Below are 22,599 nucleotides of genomic sequence, written 5' to 3'. Positions count from 1 at the left end.
AAATACTTCCATTGTGTTTGGAAAGGCTATCACCATTTTAGATATTTTACTTCAACAAAAGAAGATTAAGATGCCTATGTTATTAATAGCATTGTTATATACAACTTTGTTATCAGTTTAAACTTGCATAAATACTTTCCAAACTCTCATCACATCTCTTCTAGGAAATAAACACAACATTAAATGAGATGGTGAGTTCTGGTTTTAAAGTTCATAAGGTTAAACAATGTAAATTGTGGCCCCTTTAACTTTTGAGGGGGGGAGGGGGAGGTTGAAACTATGTCCCCTTTAATCTATGAGAGAAGGGTGATTTGGTGTTTCAAAGCTTTCCCCTGGGAGAGCTTCTGTTCCCTTATGGACAGAAGGGAAACATCTAAGTAATTTCATTCAATTGGAGATCTTGGCCAGGGAAGTAAATTACCACCCTCTACTAAATTGAAGATCAAGTCCCTCTGAACCTCTCCCAGAGCCTGAAACTCTCAGATATCTCATTCAATTGGATGGCATTCAATTCATAGTCCTCTACTGAGTGGCTAAAATGCTCCCCAGCCCCAGGCCAAGGTGAACCAGATATAACCAAGGGTTAGTCAAACCTATCTTTGCAGAGGTCCTAACAGATCCTTGCCCACTGATGAAGATATTTTCTTCTCAGTGTAACCCATCTTTGTTATATTCCTTACCCACTAAGAAGCCTGTCTTCCTTCCAAGCTGGCTTCTTAGTATAATAAATCCCATTCTCTGCCACAAACGTCATGCCTGTATTCATTGGGGTTTGCGAATTCTTTCTCAAAGTCTGCCACCAGCTAAGGGCATCCCATTGCTGTTAGGGGATCTCTTTCAATTCTTACACCTCATCATTTGCATCTCATCAAAACTGATCTAAAGAGATCTCTTAAGGAGGAAGAGAACCTAAGGCAAGAAACACCTAAGAAGGGCAATGAGACACAAAGCTATTCTGTATGATGAAAACATTTTAAATCTATTTAAATACTTAATTTTTTTTAAATGCCCTCTTTCTCCCTTTCTTTCCCTCTCTCTCTTCTCTCTCACAACAATACCATATTTCTCTTCAGAAGAAATTGGACTGAATACCAGCTCTACCACTTATTAGATGAGTGATATTAAACAAAATACTTGCCCTCTCTTGTGTTCTCTGAGACTCAATAACAGGAAACTAGATTACATGATTTCTAAAGTTCCCTACAACTCTAAACCTCTATGGCTCTTACAATTTAGTGACTAGCAAAATAATTGTTTTTGAAAAGTTTCTAGGAAAAAAAGTCTTTTAAATTTCTAGGTAATAACTAGCAAATATAAATTTAAAAGTTTATATGGGGGAATGGAAGTACAAAAATTAGCAAATTTGAACCAACAATCACCTGCAAAATTCTGAACTACTCTGACCAATTAAATGATCCACAACAATTCCAAAGGACTCATGACCAAAAAATGTTACTAATCTCCAGGGGAAAAAGTGATATACTCTGAAAACAGACTGGAGCATATTTTTTCATTTTAATTTTCTTGCCTTATTCTTTGGGCAATGTGGCAAATGTGGAAATACGTTTTACATGATTTCATATGTATAATCGGTATCATATTTCTTGCCTTCTCAATATGTGGGGGAGGGGTAGTAGAAAGGAGAAAATATGGAACTGAACATATATTTTTAAATTTAAAATTAATTAAGAACTGTAATAGGCTTTAGTACTTTTACTATTTTCTTTTTTTATTTTGAAATAATTGCTGGTTGTTTATAAGTTCATAATAAAAAAGAAAAAAATTTTTTAAAGATTAGTTAAAGAAAGAAAGAAGGGCTTTTAGACTGAGAAAGCAAAAGTATAGAAATAACGAGTAATGAATAGTGGGGAAAGAGAAAATAATTCAAAGACTGCATTCATCAACAATGGAAGTTAGGGTTAGAAACACCAAAAACTGTCAAGGAAAAAGTGATATTTTTCCTGAAGGAAATTTACAAAAAAGTCATAGTTAAGACTATTCATTTCTTTTAGACTGCTTTAAGTGTTTAAAATATTCATACATTGCTACCTGAGTTTATTCCCTTATCAACCACACAAAACAATCAGCTTGTTTTTAAAATATAAGAAATCTTTGAATTATGATCTCTTCTTATATATATAAAAGCAAAGCAAAAGATTTTATTAAGAAATTGGGGGCAGCTTTTTGAAGTGGCAAGAAACTGGAAATTGGGGCAGCTAGGTGATGCAGTGGATAGAGTACCAGCCCTGAAGTCAGGAGGACCTGAATTCAAATCTGATCTCAGACACTTAACACTTCCTGGCTGTGTGACCCTGGGCAAGTCACTAAAACTCCAATTGCCTCAGTACAAAAAAAAAAAAAAAGAAAGAAAAAAAAAAAAAAAAGACTGGAAATTGAGCAGATGCCCATCAAGCTGGAGAATGACTCAATAAGTTATGATATATGCATGTTATGGAATATTATTATTTTGTAAGAAATGACCAACAACAGGATGATTTCAGAGTGGCCTGGAGAGACTTACATGAACTGATGCTCAGTGAAATGAGTAGAACTAGGAGATCCTTGTACATAGCAACAAGATTATACATGATCAATTCTGAAGAACCCATGGCTCTTTTCAACAATGAAATGATTTAAAGCGGTTCCAAAAATCTTGTGAAGAGAGCCATCTACACCCAGAGAGGGGGCACTAAGTATGGTTAACAACATAGTATTTTCACTTTTTGCTGTTGTTTGGTTGCATTGTTTTCTTTCTCTTCTTTTTTCCTTTTTGATCTGATTTTGCTTGTACAGCAAGATAATTGTATAAATACGCATACATATATTTTTAACATATATTGGATTACATGCTATCTAGGGAAAGGGATAGGGGGAAATAAGGGAAAATTTGAAACACAAGGTTTTGCAAGGGTCAGTGTTGAAAAATTATCCATGCTTATCTTTTAAAAATAAAAAGCTTTAATTAAAAAAAAAATGGGGGGAGGGAGGGCAGCTAGGTGGCATAGTGAATAGAACACTGGCCCTAGAATCAGGAAGACCTGAGTTCAAATCTAACCTCAGACAATTAATACTTTCTAGCTGTGTGACCAGGAGAAAGTTGTTTAATCCCAATTGCCAAGAAAGAAGAGAAATAAAGGGAGAAAATAAACTGCAGAGGAGGATTCAACCATTTTAAAGAACAATTTGGAACTATATCTGAAAAGCTATAAAACTGTGCATACCCTTTGATCCAGTAATCTCACTACTGGGTTTGTATCCCAAAATCACCATAAAAGAAAGAGAAGGACCTACATGTGCAAAAATGTTTGTAGCTGCTCTTTTTATAGTGGCAAGGAACTGGAAATTGAGCAGATGCCCATCAGTTGGTGAATGGCTGAATAAGTTTTGCTATATGAATGTAATGGAATATTATTTTTCTATAAGAAATGATGAGCAGACTGATTTCAGAAAAGCCTGGAAAGACTTACATAAACTGATACTCAGTGACCAGAACCAAGAGAACATTCTATACAGCAACAAGAAAATTATATGATGATCAACTGTGATGAACTTGACTCTTCTCAACAATGCAGTGATTCAAGGCAGTTCCAAAAGACTTAGGATGGAAAATGCCAATCACATCCAGAGAGAGAACTATCAGGCCTGAATATGGATCAAAACATAGTATTTTCATGTTTGTTTCTGTCTTGTGTTTTTTTCCCCTTTTGGTCTGATTTTTCTTGCACAACATGAGAAATATGGAAATGTTAAAAGAACTGCAAATGTTTAACTTACATGAGATTGCTTTCTGTTTTGGAAGGGGGAAGTAAGAGAAGGAGGATAAAAAATTTGGAAAACAAAAGTCTTACAAAAATGCATATTGAAAACTATCTTTTCATGTATTTGAAAAAATAAAGTACTATTGAAAATTTAAAAAAAAAAAAAAGAAATTGGGGAAAGAGGACAAATGATGTTTACCTAATCAAGTGTTTCATATCTTTTGGAACCAAAATTCAGACAAAATTATAAAAAATTATAACATGACTAATTTGACATATAACAAATTGTAGAGAAACTGTCTCTAGTCTGACTGAATTGCTTAGATTCCAGATTAATCAAGATTTATTAATCTGAATTAAACTCTATTAAGCAATAACATCAAAATCCAAGCTAGCATACCAGGAGATTATAGTTTGTTCTCAGCCTATTTCCAACTATGCTCTAAAGTAAACATTCAACCAACCCTTTTCAAAAGGCAAGAAAAAGTCAAGTTTTGTCCTTTTTATTAGAATGACCAACAATCTCTCCACTTAGCAAATATTACAAAAAACCAAATTCAAATTATATCCTTCTTCACAGTTTATTCAATCATAATAGACGTTGGTGAATATTCCCTTCTCAAAACTCCTATAGTATCTAAAGATTCCCTTTTGGATTATGCTATATTGAGTCTGTCTGGAGGTTTTTTTTGAGGGGAGGGGTAATGTAACTATCCTTAAAATTGTAAAATTATTGGCCCTTGCACTTAAAGAAAAATTAACTTTTATAAAAGTCAGACAACAATAAAAAGTGACCCATGGACATCACAAACGGTAACCAACTCCTGAATCTTCAAAGTAAATTGAAGCAAATATACCATAATTGGTACATATAGTACACTGTGTTGGCTGCCAATTCATGTACCATTAGAGGAATACAGCTTTATATGGGTAAAGTTATGTTTCTAATAAATTTGGATTGGATTGATATATAACATAAAATAAGACACTCAAAATGAATATATGACCTGAATGAAATTAAAGCTTATAGCATATGAAATTAGAAGAGAACCAGATCAGGAACTTCTCATAGCCATGATTAGGTAGTAAATAAATACTCCTCTTTTCTAATTTTTTGGGGGGAATGGGGCAGGGTAAGGCAACCAAGATTAAGTGACTTGCCTAGGGTCATACAGCTAGTGCCACACTAAGACACTATCTGACTTTTTGGTAAGATTTGAACTCAGATCCTCCTAAGTCCCAAAGCCAATGCTCTACCCAAAATAACACATATAACTCAATCAGGTACTCTCAGGTGGTATATGAAATCTGTATCTCAAAGAGATTTTTTTAAAAGGGCTAAGGCGAAGGACATATTTAAACAGTAACAGCTCTTTTTTGTGGTGGTAAAGTATTAGAAATTGAGGAGATGGCTCATCAAATGGGGAATGGCTGAACAAGTTATGATGTATGATTGTGACAGAATACTACTGTGATATAAAACATGACAAGTGAATGACTTCAGACTTATACAAACAGATGCAAAGTGAAGAGAACAGAACCAGAAGAACATTATATATAGAATAGAAATGCTCTATGATAATCAACTGTGAATGACTTTACTATTCTTAGCAATAGTGATCTAAGACAATTCCAAAGGATTCATGATGAAAGATGCTATTCACATCCAGAGAAAGAACCGGTGGAATTCTGAATGTTGATCAAAGTATTATATTTTTCACTTTATTTTTTTTATGGACTTTTGGGTCTGTTTTTTCTTTCACAACACGACTAATATGGAAATGTTTTATGTCACTGCACATATATAAACTATATTAAATAGCTTATTCTCATGGAAAGAAGAGGTGAAGGACAGAGAATTTGGAACTTAAAATTTAAAAATGAATGCTAAAATTGCTTTTACATGTAATTGGGAAAAATATTATTTAAAAAAACAGCAAATAAACAATTTTTGCCTATTTTTAAAATGCAAACCAAGTTTATTTTGCTTTTAAAAAGTGTTTTTGAAATACTACATCATGATAAACAATTTAAGCTAGCATAAATCATCTCAAAAATCAGGTTTGTTTTCTTTTTTTAAGGCAATTGGGGTTAAGTGACTTGCCCAAGGTCACATGGCTAAGAAGTATTAAGTGTCTGAGGTTGGATTTGAACTTGCGTCCTTCTGACTTCAGGGCCAGCGCTCTAATTACTGTGCTATCTAGCTGCCTCAATCAGATGGTTTTTAAAAGATGTCCTATCCCAAATTTATTACTGACTTCCTCGAGTCTCCTGGATCCTGGCTTAGTTTTTCTAAGAACAAAGTGATTCAGTGTTATTTAAGTGTATTCTTATACTACTACTTACTGCGTTGATTTAAGAGGGCTTTCCTGGCACACAACACACATAAGCATAAATTACGCTAACATATATCAGGAAATCCAGTGTTAAAAAAAAATGTCAATTTGGTTGAAAAGATTAGAATTTTTAAGATGGGACATGGGACAAGGATAGAACCTTAGAAAGTAAGCCTCATTCTATCATTAAACCAATAAGCCATTATTAAATACTTACTATGTGCCAAAAACTGTGCTAGAATACAGAGATACAAAGAAAAAGTGAAAACAGTCTCTGGTATTTAAGTTCCTTACATTTTAAATGGCGAAGACAACGTGTAATTTAAAAGAAAAAAGCCTCTAATACTAACCAGTACTACAAAGTACCGTCAGGAATGTAGTGTCATCCAAGGGAGCCAGGTCTCAGTGAATGCCGGATGGAAGAAACAGAAGAGGAAGAGGTCTAAAATGAAAGGAAGTTTGTTAATTGTAGAGTAGGAGTTCCAGAGAATATATTGAAAAGAGTAGGACATTTGTGGGGCAGAAGGACTGGTGGATGGGAAGGAAAGATCGGACAACTAGGATTGAGAAGAATGCTTTTTTGTCTTTAGCATCAGGGAGCTCAAGTATTATCTACATGGGAAGTATTTTTAGTCTTTTATATGCTTTTTATTCTTTATATGCTACCAATGAGGTTTTAAAGCATATAGTCAAATATACCACAAAACACATTTTAAAACTAAATAAACTGATTTTAAAAAATATTCTTGCTACTCCTCCACTACTATTAGAATGAATAATCACAAGACAATTATATAAGTGTTCCCCTCCCCCCCCCCAGGTTTTAACATGTTTTATTTAACCAAATATAAAATCAGGTGGCATTCTGTGAGCACAAACCAATTAGAAGCAAATGGAAGAGGCCTCTTTACTTATTTAACTTACTCTGTATGAAACTCCAAAAAGCATATATATGTATATTTGTGTGTGTGTGTATATGAACATAATAGATATGGACATATATAAGTATGTATCTGTATGTATATGTACATTTATTTATATGGGAGCATAATAATTTTTAAGGAAGTAGTAAATATAGTTTGCAAAATCTGCAACATACTTTGAGAAACTGAATCAGAATAACAAATTAGGGTAGAACTCTATAAAAACAAATTTAATACAATGTTTTCAAAGAAAAAGTATTAGAATCATCTGCCTTCAAATCCCTTTTTATTTAAGTATAACAAGAAAATCCATATTTATTACACAAGAATTAAGTAGTGATTATTGTTAAAAGTTCCTTCCATTTTCAAAATAACTTATAGGGATTTTTTAAAATAACAAGTTCTACTACTAAATTTAAATTTACAGAGCTGATTTCCAAAAAATAAATCTATACACTCTTCAAGAAAACATATAGCCCATACAAAGCAAAGCATCCCCATATGTAGCAATCTGTTTGCTTTTTGCTTAACCACTGCTAACATAGTTTGATACTTGGAAAAACCTTCTCTTACTAAATACTGAACAACAATGAATATTTGACATTCCACATGTCTAAATCTAGAACAAAATTCTCGAAGAAAAACCAGTGACTGAAAATTTTTTCCCATTTGGAAAGAGAATATAGAAAAAAAAAAATTAACTGTCAACTTTACAGATAAGAAAATAAGTTCAAGCACAAGCAATGAAATAGAAGAGATATTAAAATTCTGACAAACTATAAAAACAATTACATAAATAAAAGGGAGAGGTAACAGTTCTAAGGCTATGTTTAAAAAGGATAGTTCTAAGCAAATTATATGACAAACCTATAAATAGCAATTAAACTAACAAGATCAAGAATTTAAAGCTGAAAAAAGAGATTTTAGAAATCACCTATAACAACCTCCTCCATTATAAATGAAAAAAATAAAAATAAAAAAGCCCACTTCTAGCAAAGATGGAATTTGAACCCAGATTCTGTGATACCAAGCCCAGTGTTCCTTACACTATGCTATGTACATGGCCTCTGAGGCCAAACTTCAAAAGCTTACTTAGCCCATGATGATCTGAAGCAATCCCGGACCCCTCATCTCTCCTTCTATCTTCTGAAAGAAAAAAATAGAAATGAGGAAAGTCAGGAATATGTCAAATGCCCTTTTAGTAGTAAGAGGCTTCCAGCAGATAAATAACTACAGTTCCCCCTTCACAAACTAATCTCAACTGTGTTGGTTTTATTGTGTGAAACATTTATCCACTGCCTTCACTATAGTCGATGGCAGTCCTATCTCTCCCAATGATATGTCTATTATCACTTTCCTTTTATCCCTGCCCAAATGTTCTCTCCACATGATCCCAGATCCCACTTAAATTGAAGTACATGAAGATACAGCTCTTTTTGATATATTATCTCCCAGGCCCACTATATGTTATTTTTGAACAAAATATACCTTTCCATTGTGATAGTCCAGTTATCAATCTTGCTTCTAAAACTTATTGACAGGTGGCTCTATTTGGGTCCTTGAGTTTAAATATCTCAAGAATCCTTTATTACTCATTTTATATACTGATATGTTACCAAGAAAACAACCATCCCAGGTACTGTGTTAGGCACTGGGAAAACAAAGGAAAATTCAGTCTCTATTAACAAGAAGCTTAGTCTAGAGGAGACATACATCTATAAAATATAAAACAATTTGGGAGAGGGAAAATGCTAACAACTAAGTGTATTAGAAAAGGTCTTTTAGGGAGAGATTTGAGCTGAATTTGGAAAGAAACTAAGGATTTGGAAAGATGAGGAAAAAGAAGGAATGAGAGAATTAGAAATAAGGCACATCAAACTAAGAAAAAGCTTTTAGCTTCTAGCAGATAAGCAAATAATTACGTTCCTCATCACAAGTTTATCTTTTGTCTTGTCAATTTATTAATTTCCTTCATTGTAGTCATAAACAGCCCCTATAAAGCCAGAAGCCAGAGAAGAAAAAAAGGAAGAAGATTCCAGACATGGAGAACAGACAGGAAAAATACCAAGTTTCGAGATGAAGTGTCTTGTGTCATTGAAAGGGTTGGGGGTTAAGTTATGAAGGACTTTTGAAAACAAAACAATTTTATATTTGATTCTGGAGGTGACAGAGAGTCACTGGAGTTTATCAAGTAGAGGGCATGACATACTTGGATCCATGCTTTAGAAGACTCCAGTGGGAGCTGAGTGAAGTATGGGCTAGAGACAGGAAAATTTTGAGGCAGGCAGACCACGTTATTGCATTAGTTGAGGCTTGAGGAAATTAATAATGAATGGCCTGCCCCAGAATGGTGGCAACGCCAGAAGAAAGGAAGCACACACAAAAGATGTTTCAAAGGTAAAACTGACAGGTTTTGGATTTGAGGGATGAAAGAAAAAAGGATAATACCTAGTTTGTGAACCTAGAGGACTTGGAGGATAGCTGTACCCTCACCAGTAATAGGGTCAGTAGAAAGAAGAGAAAGTTTTGGGGAAAAGATAACTGTTCAGTATGAATATGTCCAAAATAAGGTGTTTGCTGGACAGCAAGTTCAAAGGTCTCATGGATAAGTGGAGATTCGAAAATGGAAGTCTGAGGAGAGGTTGGACTCCATAGGGCTAAGAATTTTCAGCACCAAGTTAATAACTGAATCCAGGGGAGCTGATGACACTAAGTAAATACTATACAGAGATAAGAGTGCCTAGGACCATGCACTGGGGAAACCTGATTTACCTGAATGAAGATATAGCAAAGAATACAAGTGTAGAAGAGAACCACACAGAAGAGAATCAGTGACTCTCCCGAAAACCTAGAGAGAAGATTCCAAAAAGAGGTGACTCATAGCAGGGGTCAAGTAGGTTGAAGTGAGAAAAGGCCATGGGACCTGGCAGTCAAAGAGTGACAATCTCTGCAATACTAATGAAACAAAGTCAAACTACAGTCACAATCATAAAACAATTTGGTGCTGAGTAAGTAGAGGTGAAAAAGATTAAATACACAACCCACAGAAGTAACTTTGAGGAGAAGCCAGACTGCAAGAGAGTTAAAAAGAAAGGAAATGGAAGCACCTCCTTGAGTTGGCCTTCTAACAGAAGAGAGGAGAGAAGATGATAGAAACTGAGAAGGGATGGATCAAATGAGGTTTTTTTAAGGCTTGGAGAGACATGAACATTTGCATACAATACAGAAGTAGTAGACCAAATTGAAAATAAGTGAGAGTACAGATGATGGGGAGGGACAGTTCTGCTGGAAAAGACAGGATGGAATGGAGTCACCCATTCATGTAGAGGGATTTAAGATGGGATGAAGGACAAAGTAGCACAAGACATTTCAGTGACAAGAAAGAACAGGAGAAAATTGGGAACTCTTGATGAATGGCTCAATTTTTTTTCAGTGAAATATGAGGCAAGATTCTTAGCTGAGTGAGTTGTGCAAAGTTTGAGAAGGGATGAAAATGTTTGGAAAAGTTGGTATGGGAAGTAGAATAGTAAGTTATTTACATATGAAAGAATTGCCTTGCAAAAGTGGGAGCCCCATTAGATTATGTAACAAATGTGGAGCAGAACCAGTCAGAATATTTCCATGATTTTCTGTGTCTTCATTCAGGCATGATGTTTGTAGAAGCAAACAAGACAGTGGGTAGGAATAATCCAGGGCTGAGATTTGACAGGAGAACAATGGGTGATGGCCTAGAAAAGACTAAGAAATTGAGGGAATGAAGGTCATGGGGAGAACAAAGACCACTTAGAAGGCAGAATGACCACAGATTGTGATCAGAACTTCAGAGTCCATAAATATTAAAGCAGAACATTTGTGGGTGATAGCAAGAGCTAGAATATAAAAGCATTTCTGTCTGTAGCTGTGATGGGGTAGAATAGAAGAGTAGTTCATGGGAAATGTGCAAGTTTAATGATCAAAAAGTTATCAAAATGTGCATACTCTTCGATCCAGTAGTGTTACTACTGGGCTTATATCCCAAAGAGATCTTAAAGAAGGGAAAGGAACCCACATGTGCCAGAATGTTTGTGGCAGTCCTGTTTGTAGTGGCTAGAAACTGGAAATTGAATGGATGCCCCTCAATTGGAGAACAGCTAAATAAATTGTGGTATATGAATATTATGGAATATTATTGTTCTGTAAGAAATGACCAGCAGGATGATTTCAGAAAGGCCTGCAGAGACTTACATTAACTGATGCTGAGTGAAATGAGCAGGACCAGGAGAACATTGTATACTTCAACAACAATACTATATGATGATCAATTCTGATGGACGTGGCTCTCTTCAACAATGAGATGAACCAAATCAGTTCCATTTGTTCAATAATGAAGAGAACCAGCTACACCCAGCGAAAGAACTCTGGGAAAGGAGTGTGAACCACAACATAGCATTTCCAATCCCTCTGTTTTTGTCCACTTGCATTTTTGATTTCCTTCTCAGGTAAATTTTACCTTATTTCTAAGTCCGATTTTTCTTGTGCGGCAAAATAACTGTATGGATATGTATACATATATTGTATTTAACATATACTTTAACATATTTAACATGCATTTGTCTACCTGCCATCTGGGGGTGGGGGTGGGGGTGGGGAGGAGGGGAAAAGTTGGAGCAGAAGTTTTGCAAGGGTCAGTGCTGAAAAATTACCCATGCATATATCTTTTAAATAAAAAGCTATAATAATAAAAAATAATAATAATAATAATAAAATATGCAAGTTTAAATATTGAGTATCAATATGTATTTTAAAGTACGAGGAGGAGTTGCAGAGGACAGAATGATTCAGGCATTAAACTAACTGAAAAAAGAAAAGTACCCTAAAGGTTTACTTAAATGATGTAGTGAGAGTTGGAGAGCCTGAAAATGGCAATGGGGAGAACAAAGAATATTTTAACTCTCTCACCTTCACCAATGTGTCAGAGAAAATGAGAGAAAATGAAATCAGTATTGGGAAAAATGGCTTACAAGACTATGTCATCAGGAGACAACAAGCTTTTCCGTGAAAGCTAGAGGATTAATGGCATAGAGAAGGAATTAAAGGAGAACAAGTTTTTTGTTGATGTAAGCTATATGCATCTACATTTACTGCATTAGAAATTAAAAAATTGATCAATCTTAAAAACATTTATTAATTTATTTAAAATGATAAATGTAAATGATTAGAAGTATTTTTTTAAGTTAGTGAAATTGTAGCCCTCTTTTATGCATTTTTTCCTATCTTTTTAATGTCTGGCTTAATAGAAGAACCCTGAATTTTCATATGTGCTTCTACACTTAATGTGTTGCGATATTGTTTCAGGTGAAGTCTATGAGGAAAATTCAACTTAATATAGACATGTAGTTAGAAAAGGGAATATTTTGATAATCTTTTCACAGAGATTCAACCCTGGAGTCTAGAGGATCTGAGTTCAAATTCAGAAGACACTTACTAGTTATAAGACCTATGCAAATCACTTAACCCCGATTACCTCCCACAAAAACCAGTCTTTTTTCAGATAAAATGTGGACATCATTCTTTCATAATATACCAAAATTCGAAGTGGTAATTTCTTAAAAGTTAGTTGAAATCTGCAAGTATAACAATAAATTTTTGAATTGTTACATTAAAATCCATTACTTTAACTTGCACTTCTAATTGCTCTTTTATACATTTTGTAATACCAAGCATCTATCATTTGGAAAATACTGCTTGAGTAAAAATATCAGACAAGTCTTTATTTAAAAGTTATGAAGAAGAGCAGCAGATACAAGTTTTCCAAAATTATAATTTTCTCTAGAAAGTTTAAATTTTGTTATTGGTCACAAATACTGTCAAATGCTTTATTGAAGTTATAGGGTGACTATTGATTTCTGGGGAAATACTTTCCTAATACTCGTCTGAATAACTTTAGTTTGTAAGTCATTCTTACAAGCAAAAATGGTGTTCCAAGAAAAAAAAGCAGCTAATTCAGCTCATAATTCAAATGAGTATTTTTCCTCAAGATAATCATTATGGTGTGCAGCAGGAATGCTTTATGTATACGTCTCATTTCATCACACAGAATATTAATAAAGCAGCATGTACTGAAGGATTGAAACTTAATAAAGTTAATCATTTTTATTGCTTAATCAAGGGAATTCTTAAATGAAGCCAGCTTTTTTCTTAAACTGCAAGTATGTGGAAATGAAGAATGTGACAACCAGTACAGTGTGATGCCACTGCCTTGATTCCTTAGCTAGCAGTTTTACCGACCACCATTTTTGGACCTTCAGTGCAAGTGTCAATAGTTTTTTCTAAACCAAGAAATTCAAAAATTATTCAATACTTTAAATATTTCAACACATAAGTGTTTGTTACCAAGGATTCAGACAAAAGAGCTTCAATGATATATTAGTTCTTATACTTTTAAGTCTAATCATGTCTGGAGAGTCATCCATTAGTAAGCCTAAAGTATAATTCTGCAGACAAAGTTTTAACTCAGTCTTCATGACGCAGCTAAATGTTTAACTCAAGTCATGCTGCCTCTGGAAGTCTAGTATACATTCAGAAGAGAATGAATAAGGACAAAAAGGCAAATAATGTCTTAGTAATATTATGAAAATTATTTTTGTCCTTATACAGCTCCTAAATAAGTCTTACAGATGCCCAGAGGTTCCCAAACTACACTTTGAAAACTGATGTATATTAAATAAAGTAAAATATTAAGCACAAACTCTGTTCATATATTGTGACACTTTCCTTGTACAAAATTGCTACACATGTTACTTTGAAATGTCTTATGTTAGAGAAATATCTTAGCAAAAAAGAGATTCAGCTGATTCGGATATCTTAAGAATAGCTTTAATTTATAATGATGAATTAATAGTTTCTGGTAGATGTATTAAAAATTCAGAGTAGACTATTAATGGTTTTCTTCGGTAGAAGGAAATACTTCTAGCAGATGGTTCTACACACTCTTAACAAATATACCAGGTACGGGAAAAAGCCTATGCAAAAGTACAGATTTAGGCAAAGGAATGCCAAATTCAGGAAACAGCAAATAATTCAATTTGGTTGGAACGTCCATTGTACAAAGATGAGTAATATAAAGTTAAGTCTGCAAACATTAAGATTTCATTCTAAAGGGAATTGGGGGGGGGGGAGGAGGGAGAAGGTGTCACTGTATATTCCCAAGCAGGGGACAGACATGGTCATGTATTTTAGGATGTGTTTTTGATTAGGATGTGTTTAGGATGATGATTTTGATAAGTGAATTAAAGAAGGAAGAAACTGGAAATAGGGAGACCAATTAAGAAGGCTAAACTAAGTCAACAGCTATAGAAATAGAAAGAAGGGGGACATGTATGAGAATGTGAGAAATGCTATACAATTACCAACAAGATTTGGCAACTGATGGGATATGGGATATGAAGGAAGAAGAATCAAGAATGACTAAGATTGTCAACTTAGGTTAATGGAAGAATAAAGGTACTCTTAATGGAAATGGGTAAGCATGGAATTGGGTCAGGTTTAGGGAGGCAATTCTGCTTTGGACAAGCTAAGTTTGAGATGTTAAAGGTCTAGCCATAGAGAAATGTATATTAAACAGTGGATATCAGCTCAGCAGGATTAGTGTTCAAGAGTGAGACCAGTCAATTAGTAAACATTATATACCTACTATGTGCCAGGTATTATGCTAAGCACTGAGGACACAAGAAATGGTAAAAAAGAGCTCTCAAAAGAGCTCACAGTCTAATGCGAAAATTTTTTACATCATAATAAGCCCTGGATAGACAGAAAGACAGACAGACAGATAGATAGATAGATAGATTTGAGTCATCTGCATAAAAATGAAATTGAACCAATGGGAACTAATGAAGTTACCAAGATATGTGGTATAGAAAAAAAGAGGCCCAGGACTTTTTTCACTTTATCTTACTCACTTCAACATTTTAAGAATCTGCAACATTATCAGCATGAACAGTCTCTTCAAAAACATATTTCTTACATAACAGACAAGTATATCTTACTTAGCGTAGCACAAAAGTTTTAAAAGATATTGTGGCTAGAATTCCTTATCAAACTAGTGATGAGCTTCTCTAAAAGAAGTAGGCTGGTTCCCAGCCTACAGATATAAATCACAAGGAACACAAAGTTGAAGCTTTTCTGATTTGAAAAAACCCGTCAGAGCATATGTTCCCATTGTTACACATCAAGATAATCCAGAGAATTCCACACCTCTCAACTCTAAAAAAACAGTCCATACTTTGACTACTCCAATAGCCACTTGGTCTCTTTGTCTCATGTCTCTCTTCTCTTCAGTCCATCTCCAATACAGCTATCAAAGTAATTTTCCTAAACACAAGTATAACCATATTAAATTCCCTATTCAAATATTCACTACATAGCTAGGTAGGTTAGTGGATACCACACTGGGTGTGGTATCAGGAAGATTTTATTCAAATTTTTTCTGACAGTAGTTGTGTGACCCTGGGCAAGTCACTTTATATTGCCTCTTTTTCTTCGACTGTAAAATGGGGGATACTTTCCTTCATATTGTATCAAATAAGATAAAAAGTGCTTAGCACAAGGCCTGACACAAAGTGAATGTTATATAAATATTTATTATTATTATTATTACTGGCTTACTGTTATTCTTAGGGTCAAATACAAACTGATCTCCAACCAAAATAACTTTCTTTCTGTTCCTCACACCCATTGGGCCATATCTATCTTCATGCCTTTGCACAAGCCTTCTCCCTTATTTCCTTCTTCATTTCCACCTCTTAGAACTGACAGTTTTCTTTAAAATTCTTTAAAGTTCAACTTCTACAGTGAAGCTTTTCTTAATTCTGTAAACTGTTAAGTGTCCTCCCCTAAACAACACTCCTGCTTCTATTCTCTTTATATTTATATATATGCATGTTGTCTCTCCAACAGAAAGTAAGCTTTTTTTGTTTCATTTTTTTGTCTTTATAGCCCCAGTGCCTAGGGTACAATGTTTGACATAGAGTAGAGATCAAATAAATGTTGATTTGATAGTTTAAAGATCAAATCAGAAAATATAAATGAAGACACTGAAGTATAAATGTAAACTATTATTATACCTAATTTGTGTGAATATTCCTAATCTGAATATTCAGAAAAATTATAATGGCTAATGGGAACTAGAAGAAGGTTGTTCTAATCAAATAAAAATGAAAAATACCTTATAAATTGAGTCTCAGGCCCAAGAGATATAAATCACTGATGAAAACAACTGTTAAAGGGCAATAGTTCATTTTGCAAAGACAGCTGGTGTTTCAACACATTTGAAGTTCATTTATACTTAAACAAAAGGTGCAGTGTAGTGTTACATTTCATCCCACCTGCTACACTAACACAAATTAGTTATTCCAAACCTGACCAATACTTGTGGTTTTTAAAGTATAAATCACTCAGATAAAAGAGAAAAAAAAAAAAATTACCATGTACTTTTTAGTAAACTGGAAAGCTAACAGGGTGTCAAGACTTAATCCCAAACATATAGAAGGCTTTGTTATCTCACCGAATGTGAGGTATTTATATATCTTACCAAGTCTGAGGATATCTGATTCTATACTACATTATGACAAGTTTGCTGAATATTAACTCTATTTACATACATTTCAGTAATCATGAAGTATCTCAAATCTTTATCAACTACTGCATCGCTTTATGAGCTTATTTTTCACCTTTTAAATGACGATAGTAATATAACTATCTACCTTAAGGCTGTTGAGAGATTTGAAATTTAATACACAAGTATTTCAAGTATTTACAAGAAAAGTAATTTGATTTGAAAACTGTAGTTATACCCAAAGAAAGAACACTGGGAAATGAATATAAACTGCTTGCATTTTTGGTTTTCTTCCCAGGTTATTTATACCTTCTGAATCCAATTCTCCCTGTGCAACAAGAAAACTATTCAGTTCTGCACACATAGGATATACTGTAACCTATTCAACATGTAAAGGACTGCTTGCCATCTCGGGGAGGGGGTGGAGGGAGGGAGGGGAAAAATCGGAACAGAAGTGAGTGCTGTAAAAATGCTGTAAAAAATTACCCTGGCATGGGTTCTGTCAATAAAAAGTTATTAAAAAAAAAAAATACTGAAGAGACACTGAGACAGGACCTCAATCTGTAAGGATGCTTCAGCATAGCATGGAAAATAGCTTTAATAAATCTTTGTTGAATTAAAAAAAAAAAAAAAAAGAAAACTGTAGTCATACAACAACTTACTACTGTTGTTCTATATGCTAATAATATTCTATAACATTTCCTTTTGAAAGAACTGACCTCAAAATATTTATTTTCTTAAATTGTAGGTCGTTAGACTTCTTTCAGATGTTAACACAACCTGAATGAAGCAAATAAATTGGACTAACAAATAGATATCAACATAACAGATCTTTTATTTTAGATAAAGCAATTCATAGTCTGAGTAGTAGCAGAAAGACACAAAAAGTGATGAGGGAGAAGGAGGGAACCAACAACTGGAGCCTCATCCTTGTGGAGGAAGTAACACTTGAACTCAGCTCTGAAAGGGGCCCTGAATTCCAAGAGGTGAGGAGAGAGAATATTTTGTGTGGAGATCAGACAGCCTTTGCAAAGGCAATCTGAGGAAAGATGGAATTTCCTATTAGGAGAACAGCAAACTGGGCAGTTTGGCTAAATAATAAAATTAGTCACAAAGAATAATGTCTAAATGACCCTAGTAGGCTATTAAAAAATAAATGGACTTTTTTGGGAACCATTCAACTCCTAAAAGAAAAAAGCTTATCGTATGATACAGGGCTATCTTATGAAACAGGGCTAACTATTGGGCTTTTACCCCCCGCCCCTGCAAAAAAAATCTACAAAACAGGAAAAGGACATGTGTCTAAAAATATAGCAACACTTTATGAAGTACCAAAGAACTAGAAAATAGAAAACGGTCCATCAATTAAGAAATGACTGAACAAATTATGGCATATGAATGTAATGAAATTGACAAGTTTCAGAGAAATTTGTGTGAACTGACAGTAAAGTGAACAGACCAAGTGAATAATTTATATAACAAAAATGATATAAAAACAATTTTGAAAGATTTAAGAATTCTGATCAATGAAATGACCAACCATGATTCCAGATTTCTGATGAGGAAGAATGCTATCTATTTCTTGAGAGAGATGAACTACTCAATTATGTCCAGTAGATTATTCATTTTTGGATAAAGTCAATCCCAAGAATTTGTTTTGCTTGACTATGTATATTTATCATCAAGATATTCTTTTTGTTTTCTTTTTCCTCCCCAATGGGAGGAAAGTGACAGAGAGGGAAATAAGTGTCTGTCAACTGAAAAAAAAAATTGGAAAAAACATAATAAGGATAGGGACTAGACTTGGAATTTCATCTAATTCTCTACAAGCCTCTGCGATTTCTAGTTTTAATTCCTTCCCTAGAATACTGAGACATTAATTGACTTGCTCACAATAACTCAGCTAGAATGTATTCAAAGGTGGGGCTTGAAACCAAATATTTCCGACCTCAAGGCCAACTCCACTTCATCATATGCTGCCTTTCTAAATCACAGAAAAATGTTGAAATTATAGTTATATTCAAAACAGCAACCCCTCCAAACCAACTTAAAATCAATACACATTCACTCCAAATTTCTACATCAGCAGTTTCCAAAGAATAATTAATATCCTACCAGAGCTCTCCCTCCAAGGGTCTCTAAGACTTGCCTGGCAAATTTCCAAAATGGACACTACTACCACGGTTCTCCCCCCTTCTTTAAGTTTTGCTCAGACTCACTGAGATGCAAGAGCTGGCAGTAGCAGCTCCTCCTCCATTGCACTCAGGGACTTCTCAGTCAACACCGATTCCTGGCTCCACTTCCCCCACAGACAACCCACCAGTCCACAGTCAACACCACCAACCACTCCCAATCTCAAGGCTTAGGGAAATTTACATTAGCTCCTCCTCATAAAAGTCTAAAAATCCCATTCAAAATAACAAATGGTACAAGGATGGTTTATTTTCCCAACACTGCTACAGCACTGCAATATTTAATCAGGTAAGTCCGACGGTACTCAATAATACTCTTTTTAGGATTTAGAAATAGTACCAAATGAAAGAATTATCCTGATGCTGATAATTTTTTAAATTATTCAAGACATAATAGATCTTTTAAAAAAAAATTTCGAAAAGCTGGCCTTGCCGTTCAAAAGCCTCAAAATTTTCTTTTCATGACTGTCATCTACCTTTTTAAGGAAAATGTAAATTAAACTTCACAAAGCAAGGAGTAAGATCGGTTCTAAACTGCATTCCCTACGAATTACAGTTGCTCACCGGAAAAAAATAAACACAAGGCTAGATGGAGAGGATGAGGGGCCAACCTGCCATACCCACACCCAGCCAACAAGACGATCCTTTACTCACCACCAGTCCATAGTCTATAAAAGGCTCTCTTAAATCACATCATTTAAAACCTTCAGTTTTAACCAAATTTCACCTAAAGAAAATCTAAAAGCTGCAGCACTTGTGGGGAGAACCACTCTACCCCCAAAGAGAAGATATATATTGAATACTGGTCCTGGGGTTCCCTTTCCTTGTTACCCCTCCAGCCCAGTGTCTGGAGCACAAATCTTGTCTGTTTCCCACTACGCTTGCGCAAAAGTACCGTCTGTACGAACCTCCTCCCTCCTTCTCTCCCTCGTACCTCCCTCCCACTTCCCTCCCTTTCTCCCTCCCTCTTTCCTTCCCTCCCTCCCATCCATCCCACAGTCACAGAACTAGTCAGACCCGCGGAGCCCTCGGGGCGGAAAGCTGACAACCACACTCACGCCAAAACAAAGCCCGACTGACAGCCAGGCCGTCCGTCCGTGAGACCGCGCGACTCTCCTCGCACTTGTGCGCTTTCCCAGCGAACAACTCCCCCTCCTCCTCCCGGTCTAACCGCCGTGCACACACGAAGCCCGCCCGCGCGTGAAGCAGCCTCGAGCGCGTTCCCGACCCCCTCTTTCTCCCTCCGCCCCCCCTCCCCCGCCACCACGAGGCTAACCTCCGCCCTCTTCCCTCCTCCTTTCTCGGCTTCCTCCTCCCCCCTTCCACCTCCGCCTTACCCTCCCCGCCCCTCCCGCGGCTGGGGGTCGCCTTGCCTGAGCCGAGCCCCGCCCCTTCAGCTCCGCTTGTCGGCGGCGACTCAGCTCCGACCCGGTACGGCCGTAAAGGAAGAAGGAGGGGCTGGCGGTCACTCGGCAGGCCGCTGCCTCAAGGGTGGGTTCGTCTTCTCCACCCACCCACCCCCCCTCCCCACGTCGGTCCTCCCCCCCACCCGCCCCAGCACTCTCCAGTCCCTTCTCTCTGCGGCGTTGTGAAACTGAGGCGGCGGCGGCCACAGGAAGTGACATTCGGCAATCTCATCTCCCCCGCTCCCAAAGCTCACGCAGCAACCAATCACCAGAGGGAGAGGGTGGGGCCAAGGCGGGCCGAGGAAAGGGACTCGACCTGGTGTGATTTACTCCGAGAGCCTCGGTGCTAACCAATCCTAGATCTCGAGAGTCGCGGTGTGTTTACTACTGCTGGAAACGGAATTCCCTCCGACCAATCACAATCTGATTTAGAATGCCCCCATTGGGCTGTTATCTGAACAGGGAGATTATCAATAAACGGCTGCAGGATTGGATGCCCAAGCAAGACCCGGGGAATGCAACCAGTCATAAATTGATCCATCCCTACTTTGAGGGAACTGGCTTTCTTCTTTTTTTTTAAATCCTCACCAATCACAGTCGCTGTTTCTGCCCGGCGGCTGAACCGGGCCAGGGCTCACAAAAGGTTTGGTACCTCGGGCGGAGCGTCATTTCTTCCTGAGGCGTTACCCTCAGGGATGCCTAGGGCTGCTGTCTGGCCTCCTGGGCTCAGCCTCTCTCAGTCCTGGGATGGCCTGTCAGCCTCTTAGCGCTGCCCCAAGCCAGGGAATCCGCCGAGTTTCGAGTTTCGGATTGGCTGGGAGATGCGTTGCCACTTTGTGGATTTTGGAAACGTGAATATGTACATATATGTACATGTGTGAACGTGCCCGTGTAATGGAGCAGATCGAAATACATTCGTTAAGCCGGAGAGTTTCTTTTTTCTTTGAGAAACTGACGTAACCGATGTCAAGGGGCTGCCTTTTGCCATTTAATCAATAAACATTAAGCGCCTAGAATTTGTTCCAGAGATAGTAAGGTATCTGATGACAATGGACGTCAGTCAATAATCATTTAAGCTCTTAATATGTGCCCGATATTTTGCTGAGGTCTGAGAAGATAAAGACAAAAAAAAAAAATTGTTCCTATTCTCAAGGAACTAATAACTTAAAATAACAGATGACAAGCAAACAATTTTGTGTAAGACACAGAAAGGATGTTGAAATTAATCAACAGGGAAAGCATGAAAGGGGGTCAGGAAAGGGAATTTTAGCTAGAACTTCCAAGAAGGTGGGAATGAGGAGACGGCGTTCCAGGCATCGGAATCAGCCAATGAAAATGCTAAGAGATGGAGATTCTTGTGCAAGAACAGCGAGATAGCCAATAACAATGGGCTGCCCCTGTAGTTTCTTTCACCCACGCTAACCAAAATACCTTTCTTTGTTCACCAGTCCCTATATGTACTGTTCCCCCCGCCCCCGACTCCGTTAGAATGTAAGATCCTTAAGGTCAAGGACTTAACTGGCTTTTATGTTTGCATCCACAGAAATTTTTTGGTATATAGTAAGCATTTACTAAATGTGTAAGCTAGGGATAATAATAATCTTTGAAAGCTCCATATAAATAGTAGCTATTTAAGATAATGGTATAAATATGTATACATATATTGGATTTAACACATTTTAACAGATTTAAGGTGTATTGAATTACCTTCCATCTAGGGGAGATCGTGGGGGGAAGGAGGGGAAAATTTGGAACAGAAGGTTTTGCAAGGGTCAATGTTGAAAAATTACGCATATTTAATTTAATTTTAAAATAAAATAAAAAGTAGCTATTCATATTCTGAATATTTGTTGCACATATATAACAGGAATTGCTAGCTTCTATAATAACACTTTAAACTGCTTTACATTTTTCATTTATCCTCACAACACCAGTGAACAAAGTGATATTTTTATCCCCATTTTGCAAAGATTCAATGAAAAGCAAATTTAAGTACATAAAACACTATGCTAAAGTGGAGTCAGGGGAGAGAGGATACAGATATAAAAGTCAGGATAATTCTTGCTGACAAAGGAGCTTTGGTTACTGAAGGAGAATAGAATAATTGAGCAATAGGCTTTGATAATGTAGGTTTGTTTAAGTCAAGGTGGGGAAAAGGAAAACTGAAAGGAAGAAGGGAGGAAGTGGATATCTACAGTAAACTGAAAATGATAGGGGTGGAGGTCAGGACATTTGACCAGGGAAGTACAAACTAGAATGTCTTAAGAGTCTCCTAGTCATGATCTCCAGTATTCTGATTTGGAGGATGGAGCAGGGAGCAGAAGAAAATAGTCAAAATGAAGATGTGTGTGTGTGTGTGTGTGTGTATACACACATATATATATATGCAAAT

At 36.2% G+C, this 22,599-nt stretch overlaps 1 protein-coding gene across 4 annotated transcripts in view; it reads right to left on the bottom strand.

Moving 5' to 3' along the window:
* The window catches only part of ZBTB5 (zinc finger and BTB domain containing 5), a 43,270-nt gene extending 21,273 nt beyond the window's left edge, over positions 1 to 21,997 (bottom strand). The window contains exons 1-2 of one of the 4 annotated variants that reach the window (XM_051996031.1): positions 8,110 to 11,439; positions 6,445 to 6,536 (exon numbers count right to left, since the gene is read on the bottom strand). Coding sequence is in view for 1 of the 4 variants with exons in the window: in XM_051996014.1 (XP_051851974.1) it covers positions 19,456 to 19,466 (11 nt within the window). In the remaining 3 variants the exon portion in view is untranslated. The other 3 variants (XM_051996058.1, XM_051996014.1, XM_051996041.1) reach the window with 3 other exon arrangements.
* Between the last annotated feature and the right edge of the window lie 602 nt (positions 21,998 to 22,599).

The sequence above is a fragment of the Antechinus flavipes genome, chromosome 1 (assembly GCF_016432865.1).
Source record: "Antechinus flavipes isolate AdamAnt ecotype Samford, QLD, Australia chromosome 1, AdamAnt_v2, whole genome shotgun sequence".
NCBI lineage: Eukaryota > Metazoa > Chordata > Mammalia > Dasyuromorphia > Dasyuridae > Antechinus > Antechinus flavipes.
This window is presented reverse-complemented; position numbering and strand designations above follow the sequence as displayed.